At 41.7% G+C, this 8032-nt stretch overlaps 3 protein-coding genes across 3 annotated transcripts in view; 1 reads left to right on the top strand and 2 right to left on the bottom strand.

The window, feature by feature from the left end:
* Positions 1 to 96: 96 nt before the first annotated feature.
* On the top strand, positions 97 to 4852 carry SARC_11919 (hypothetical protein; the record flags this gene model as incomplete). Its single annotated transcript, XM_014293988.1, has 5 exons — positions 97 to 176; positions 867 to 931; positions 2472 to 2520; positions 3260 to 3351; positions 3666 to 4852. Coding segments are annotated over 5 exons (320 nt in total), but the record flags the coding sequence as incomplete, so codon positions are not given.
* A 252-nt stretch (positions 4853 to 5104) lies between these two features.
* SARC_11918 (hypothetical protein) lies at positions 5105 to 5494 on the bottom strand (the record flags this gene model as incomplete). The annotated part of the gene is made up of 1 exon (XM_014293987.1): positions 5105 to 5494. The coding sequence occupies one exon, from the start codon at positions 5492 to 5494 to the stop codon at positions 5105 to 5107; it is 390 nt and encodes a 129-aa protein (XP_014149462.1).
* A 1440-nt stretch (positions 5495 to 6934) lies between these two features.
* The window catches only part of SARC_11917 (hypothetical protein), a 2767-nt gene continuing 1669 nt past the window's right edge, over positions 6935 to 8032 (bottom strand). The window contains exon 4 of the mRNA XM_014293986.1: positions 6935 to 7579. Coding sequence (XP_014149461.1) covers positions 7526 to 7579 — 54 coding nt within the window. The 3' untranslated portion in view covers positions 6935 to 7525. The remainder of the gene's footprint in view (positions 7580 to 8032) is intronic.

Raw genomic sequence — 8032 nt, 5'->3', positions numbered from 1 at the left:
TATATCATGCAGCATACATACATATATATATATATATATATATATATATATACTTATATGTTTCCGCATTACGTCTTCCCTTCATTTTGCTCATCTATAGGGAGGCTTTACTTCAGAGACTGTCGGCACAATGCGGTGAGCAAATGCAGGCTTATGAAGACTGCGTCGTGTCAAATGTATGTCAATTTTTCACTTATTCGTCGTGTGTCAATCTCAGTTTAAGGCTATCGAATGTCTTAGGATCGTCGCTGTGAGATTCATGCTAGTGTCGAGCTGCATCACCCTGGCACATGCACGAAGTGGAGCATGTATAGTAAGTCACTATACATATTAAGTGGCTATGTATAGTAAGTATAGTATGTCACTTGTATTCACATACTATGCAACCTCTGGTTTACCTCAAAGCATGTATAGTAAGTATAGTAAGTCACTTGGAGTCGCATTATATGCAACCTCTGGTTGACCTCGATGTAAGTATAGTAAGTAACTTGGAGTCACACAATATGCAACCTCTGGTTTACCTCGAAGCATGTTTAGTAAGTATAGTGAGTCACGTGGAGTCACATAATATGCAACCTCTGGTTTACCTCGAGCACTAGTCCTATCATGCCAGTCTGTCGTGATTGTTTATTGGCTATCGCAGCACACGATTGCTGTGGCGTGCACTTTCTTCCTACCGTCTTAATTAACGTATCGAATGCAGTGAGGTGTATTGACATGTAGTTGTGTAGGCTACATCGGTTGTCAACCTTGTCGTTACGTTATTTAAAAATATCATCGGTGATGTATGCAGCCTGACCATACCTGTGTGTCTCGTCCCCCTTTCCATCTTCATTAAATACTGTTCATTTTATCTCGATCGTCAGCCCAACAGCTGGAGTAAGGATTGTGCCAAGCTCGAGGAAAACCTCTCCAACTGCACAGACAAAAGGTGTGGGCATCGATTATTATCCGGTGGTAGTCTATTCGTGTTGATAGTTTGTAATTATACAGACCTAGGATACAAGACCTGTATGCAGAAATAGCCCTCTCCCCTGTCCTTTGGAGAGGTCCCTGTGACAAGACTTATTGATACCTAGTACATTAACTCGTCTCTGCGGATGATATCATTTTGTAAAAAAGCACAACAGGACGTTGTGTGTGTCTCGCGTGCTGGTGCGCGATATCCCAGCTTTGACAACTGAAGCAACGTCAATGGCTCATTTAATAATGTCGTGTTTGAGTGATTTCTTAGTGCGTTTGATTCTATCATTGATTTAGCTACTATTGCGTTGTAGATATGTATGTGATCGATGAGTTTTAAGGCTGGTACTATAGTACGTTTGATTCTATATTAGATTTACCTACTATTGTATTGTAGATATGTATGTGATTGGTAAGAGTTTAAGGCTGGTATTTTAGTACGTTTAATTCTATCATAGTTTTACCTACTATTGCATTGTAGATATGTATGTGATTGGTAAGAGTTTAAGGCTGGTATTTTAGTACGTTTGATTCTATCATAGATTTACCTACTATTGCGTTGTAGATATGAATGTGATTGGTAAGAGTTTACGGCTAGTATTATAGTACGTTTAATTCTATCATAGATTTACCTACTATTGTGTTGTAGATATGTATGTGATTGGTAAGAGTTTAAGGCTGGTTAGTGTGTGATACTTGACTTGAAATCAACCGACGGAGTTGGGAGTGTCTGCATGCGATGCACGCGACTTCAAGTTTCGATAGAGTTATGAGTTGCCGAGTGGCCACTGGCGAATGTGTAATACGTGAGCCCTGTATTGTGTGTTGCTTCTGATACAGCTCTATCTGGATTTTTGACAAGATGTGTGGAGAGTGTGTGTGTCTGAAATTTTGACAAGATGTGTGAAGAGTGTGTGTGTCTGAAATTTTGACAAGATGTGTGGAGAGTGTGTGTGTCTGGATTATTAACTAGATGTGTGGAGAGTGTGTGTGTCTGGATTATTAACTAGATGTGTGGAGAGTGTGTGTGTCTGACGTGTGTGCCCTCGTATAACGATGTTAATATATCTGATACACTATCTCTGAAGCCCTAGTTCAGTTGACTGTACTGTATTGCGTCATGCGTGTCTTACTAGTGTTACACCAGCTGTAGCAGCCGTGTCTTGTGAGCAGCTTGACGTTAGCATGACTCAGGAAGCTTTTCATGACTCATCGTTTTGCCAGATTGTGCTACTGTAATCTTCAGCTGAAACTGACAAGGGGTTAGTACATTGTTAGAGAGAAAGTGCTATGGCGCCGATGAATGATGTCTTTGCGTCACAACACTCTAGACCACCACCAGCCCTAGAATCAAGCGTAGAATTGGCCTTCTGATTACTTATGCCAATCTCTCTCTTCTTTTTTTTTCTTAATTAGCCTTCTGATTACTTATTCCAATCTATCTCTTCTTTTTTTCTTAATTAGCCTTCTGAATACTTATTCCAATCTCTCTCCCCCTTTTTTTGCAGTGATGGTGCTGTGTTTCAAGTGAGAACTGCCTGTGAGAAGTCGCTTGCGGTGAGTGGTGGGCCCTAGGGTTTATACATATACATGTACATACACCACATATGCATATACAATACATAAACATACATATTCACATTCACATACACATGCACAAACACATGCACATGCACATGCATATATCTATTTATATATATATATGTGTGTGTGTTTGTGTGTGTGGGTTTTACACATTTCCATCTATATATATATGCTTGTATATATATATATTTATATATATATATATATATATATAATATATACTATATATATATATATTATTACTATAATATACATACATATACATATAGACATACATACATACATACATACTTATATATATATATATATATATCTGTATCTATATGTATATATGTATATATATATATAAATATCTGTATCTATATGTATATATGTATATATATATATATGTATATGTATGTGTGTATAGGTATAATATTAGTATGCATACTAGCTTGTCATAGATGAAAATGCATTTAGTTTGTTTGGGCTAATTTTGATGGTGACATAGTGGAGCAGATTAACATGTAAGAAGCTCAAATCGTATGTGCTCGGCCACGTTCATACATTCCAATCGGTTGTGCCAGATATCAGACCTATTCACGGAACAGCCGATGTTTATCCCTTGTCCTTAAACCAATTGTTGACGTTGGCCGTGCACGTCAAAGTAAATCTTAAGCTCATTCCTTCCCTCTATCGCATTGTATGTCCTGTATGTCATTTGTCTGGACAGGCATACCGCGAATGTGTGGAAAAGAACAACTCTGAGCCAGATGTGTGTGAGATGGAGGTGACCGCCTTTGTGGACTGCGCGAACAACTTCTTGTATGTTAATCGAGCGAGAGATGTCCTGCAATCCGTTACACGGCTACGTGTAAACACGTATGCACATTAATAGTATGCATTCACGTGCATCTTTTATCTTCCGACAGAAGAATTTTTGTATGCGGCTCAAGTTCTGGACTGAGGTCAACAGGTAGTTATCTCCGGTGAACGTATATGTCCTTGAGATGCGAGCGCGTAGTGTCTGTTTTAAACTATGACAGGCTCGAAAATACTAGGCGCAGACTGTCTTTCACATATTCGGCTTTAGCAGGTTGTTGACATTCCCTTTTATTTATACTTTTTGCAACATGTAGGTTTGAAAAGGAGAAGGACGCCGCGGCGGAATAGAGTGGCACTCCCAAGAAGCGTGCTTGGTATGCTTCTTCCGATTGATGGTGCAGTCTTCAGCCTTGAGCTGAGCGTGGCACGTGCGTGTGTATGTTATCGAATGAATGGTCATATCCGTTGCCTAAGGCCAGGCAATCCGGAGATAGTATAATTCATTGTCTCTGCTGAGACCAACGGTGTGTACTGTATACTGTGTGGAATCACATCGGGAATCGTTGTGACTAAAGATAGTGAGCTACTATCTATATCCTCGCGATGTCGGATGGTGTAAGACTAAAGATCGGGCTGCGAAGGATAGCGCGTGTATAGTGTTATTGGGGTCAGCAAGTCATGGATGATACCTTCAGAACGCACGTACGGCTTATGGACTGGTTGTATGGATGGACGCAGAGATACATGGATTGTGCGCATGGAGTGAGTTTAGAGATAGGACGGCCGGGACTACGAAATAATCGTGGTGGAAATCCCGGAAATCGGCACATATGCGTAGAAGATTTGATCGACACTTCTCAGCAGGGCAACTTGTCTTGACCTATGTAGTACACTATGCCAAGGGAATATCTGATGTACGTGGGTACGGCTTGCTGTAACGAGTATCAGACGTAATGCGGTGTGTTCTAGTGCAGCTGACACAGCACAGTAGAGGGTGGATACAATGCTCGGTAAGTGTAGACAAGGACTTAGTAGGGTCAAGGGATAAATAGGGTTATACAGAGGGTTGTCCGTGAACGCATTACGCTCATTAGCCTATCCATACTTTCAGAATCCAACGTCTACCTGTCGATGTGTCCAAGCTTCTTGTATGTGACACGCGCTCCGCATCACGTCCGATATCTCTCATCCTGAAGTGACGCACGTGCACACCTGCCGTTTGGAGGGGAACGGGCTAGCAGTGGATTCGACGATACGATTCAAACGATACAACAAACATACGGAGTCAGGTGTAGTTGAGAGGTTTAATTAGCATATTAAAATAGGAAGTAGTAGTACGAAGATGTTTTGGCGGTTAGTAAATGGAGGCGTTGAATACAGTACTTCAATTTACTGCATTTGCATAGTCATAATAAGACAGATTGCACGAATCGGGATTCGAATTGAAATATTATATTGGATTCACAGTAGGTTCATTGCTGGTAACGCATGGTGCAGTCAAAGTTTCATATATACCCAGAAGACCATTTCAGTAATCCGTGGCTCTAAGTGCTAAATAGCATTTCGCAGATCTGAGCGGTTAACACGCTATCGCGGTATATACAAAACGGAAAAAAACAGAACTGAAGCTTATGCAGTTGAAACAGAAACTTTATTGTATTACTTGGCCCGAATGTATTGTGGACTTGCGGTGTTCCAAGTCATGACCCGTTGCAGTTGAAGTCTTAACCATTCATTCCAGTAGGCCCTGGCTCTAAGTGCTGAGTAGCATTTCACAGATCTGAGTGGTTAACACGCCATCGCCTGCCTTTGCCGCACAACATATACCCATGGTTGTGGCACACTCACCAGATTCGAGTGCGCTGCCGTCCGATTCGGCCGCCATCTCCATGCCTGCCACCACTATCCCATATACAGCACTATCGCAGTAACTGTCGCCAGTCAAGGATTTGTAAGAGTCACTCTCAGTCAGTGCTGTGATCCCCGCCATCACTCCAGACGCGCAGTCGAATCCATTCTCGCCCTCAATCGCCCCCTCGACATCACCAAACACGCTCCGCCTCTGTGATGGGAGTGCGCTGGCGTTTGCGAGGGTAAAAATTTGTCCGACGAGCACAACACTGCTAATAATTGTCATAAGCATGATGTATAGGAGTTAAGTTGGGACTTCTGAGATAGCTTGATGTTGTTTTGATAATTAGAGAATGCACCACCTACGAATATTTATACTTTTTCAGTGCCTTTGAGCATAGCCTTCTAAATTGAACACTTTGATAACAACTTTTTCTAAAATGTCTTGGTGCAACCTAGTATCTACAGCTTACACAAAAACATGACCCAATCGTCGTTGAGAAACGGCAACTTGGCAGCATTCTTCAGAATTTCTTCTATAGCAAAACATTTACGATTCAGATGAATAAAAGGTCGTACTCGTACTGCAGATTTTGAGCTAATGATATATATACACACCGATTGAAAAAACTAATCACTGATATCAAAGCTCCCGATCTCCAATTGAATCATTTTGGCTGTTTGAGACAGATTGAGGAATGTCACAAGAAGTCAAGAATGTTGACTTTTCAGTTGCCAAAATAATTGCAAGGTAAGTAGGTAACGTAAAGCACGCCGCAAGGCAATTGTCAATTCTGAATTCTTCAACGTCTCCGGCTAGACTGTTTCGCAGACCACACTCCACAACAGCCCATAGCACTCACAGGTCACAATTTATGTTTGTGACAAACTGTTTATACTTTATAGGATTAAGGTGTTTGTATCATTCTTTGATTGTAGGATTCACCCTTGGCCTTCTGGACTGTGCGTCTAAAACAATTGTTCAAACTCTCACAGGCCGGAACCTGCTCAGTGAAATTAATTCGAAATAAGATGCCGAGATTGACATGCTGTATCGTAAATAGGTCGTATCAGTATATCTTGCGATTTATCTGAATCTACTAAGATGCTGAGATTGGCATGTTCTACTGTAAATAAGTCCTATCAGTATGCCTTACTCTCTATTCGAATCCACCAAGATACTGTGTATCAGTATACGTTGCTTTTTATCTCATCAACTAAGATGGTAAATCCTATCAGTTTGTTTTACTTTCTATCTCAATCCACCAAGATACTGTCCTATCAGTAAGCCTTGCTTTCTATTTGAATCCACTTAGATACTGTGTAGGAGTGCGGCATCACCGCATATACGCAAATGGTTCAAGGGATGAAGTACAAGCTCTTGGGGTTGTGCACGAGACGGTTGTACCTGTCACGGAGGGATCGGGCATCAGTTCCGTGGTCGAGAAGATAGGGGTTTTCAAAATACGGGCCTGCTCAGAGTGTATTCCGTAGTATGACACATGGTATTGATGGGTATTGACGTATTGTTTGCCATGGTGAAAAGCTAAATGTTTGCATAAAACGGTTGAATGTACGTAATTATTATTAACATAAGCACAGTGAATGCTCTTGCCTCGGCAGTTTATCCGAGCTCGAGGCGTTGATGTAGATGCTTAACCCTTCTACCTATTAATATAAACAATGTCACTTCCCAGAAGTTTCCGGATCGCTGAAGGTCAATACTGCAGACCCGATTCTTTGCGCCGCAAATAGCGATAAACGCAGAACGGATATGTTTATGTAGAGAGTTCTCGTGGTACATCTATAATTAGTAGTCCAAAGCTCATTTTGTTTTTAAATCGGGCTCTGAAAGCTCGCTATTGTAACCCCGGTCGGGGCTGGCTGTGTCCACATGAACGCAACTCTCAAGTCTCAAGCCATCTATCTATCAGCGTGCTTCCAGCATCCCGATCTTGATTTCGGTACTATCGGCACTTCGGTCGCTATGGCAACACCAATCGCGAGCCACTTACCAACACGATGAATCATTCTGCCTTGTGAAAGATCACAAACTTTCTTTTACATAGAAAATCCATTCAGACTGGTTTGTACTCCGGATAGCCCCCAGATGTGAAGTAGGGAATAAACTGTCATCGAGCACACCAATGTATGATGGGCAATCGTGTGTATATTTGGAGTGTCCTTGAAATCACATGTAGCATTGCACTTGGATTGCTGTCTACTATAACCCCCCGCCATTCTTCCTGTCCATAGCTTGTTCTATCGGTAACCGTTTAGCGTTGTACTTGTCGTGCAGCTCACTCAGCTCGGCTTGCTCCTCTCAACTGAGTGCATCTTGCCGGGCTTTGAGTTCCACAATCCCAAGCGCCTTCAACTGTAAGCAAACACAGGAGCTTTATGAGATGCACTGATGCTGCCAACTGTACTAGGATGGTGAGCCATTCTATACAGCGAATTAGGGTCAATGTTGCAAGTGATTTCTACTGGATGATATCAGACCAACTACCGTAGAACACTCTGGCATCAGTTCTGTACCGTGTAGGCTTCTACTGGGCTATTTATGCGGGAATGAACGCACTCTGCAGGTAGTGATGCGAATGTCGAATGATTTTCGCATCACTCATCATGTTAACATTAGTCTGTTGTGCTCAAGTTTCGTGATGAGGCATAATGCATATAATCAGAATGCCAACACAAGTACACACTCATGTGCTATCCAGTTGTAATCTCACATCAATCTTCTCATGATTCTAATACGCGCGTCAGTCCCATACTAACACCTTGATGATTATATTACCCTGGTCAGCCCATACTATCACTGTATCTT

This window comes from Sphaeroforma arctica (assembly GCF_001186125.1).
Source record: "Sphaeroforma arctica JP610 unplaced genomic scaffold supercont1.1954, whole genome shotgun sequence".
Taxonomy (NCBI): Eukaryota; class Ichthyosporea; order Ichthyophonida; genus Sphaeroforma; species Sphaeroforma arctica.
Note: the sequence above shows the minus strand (reverse complement) of the source record. Positions and strands in the feature narration are given on the sequence as shown.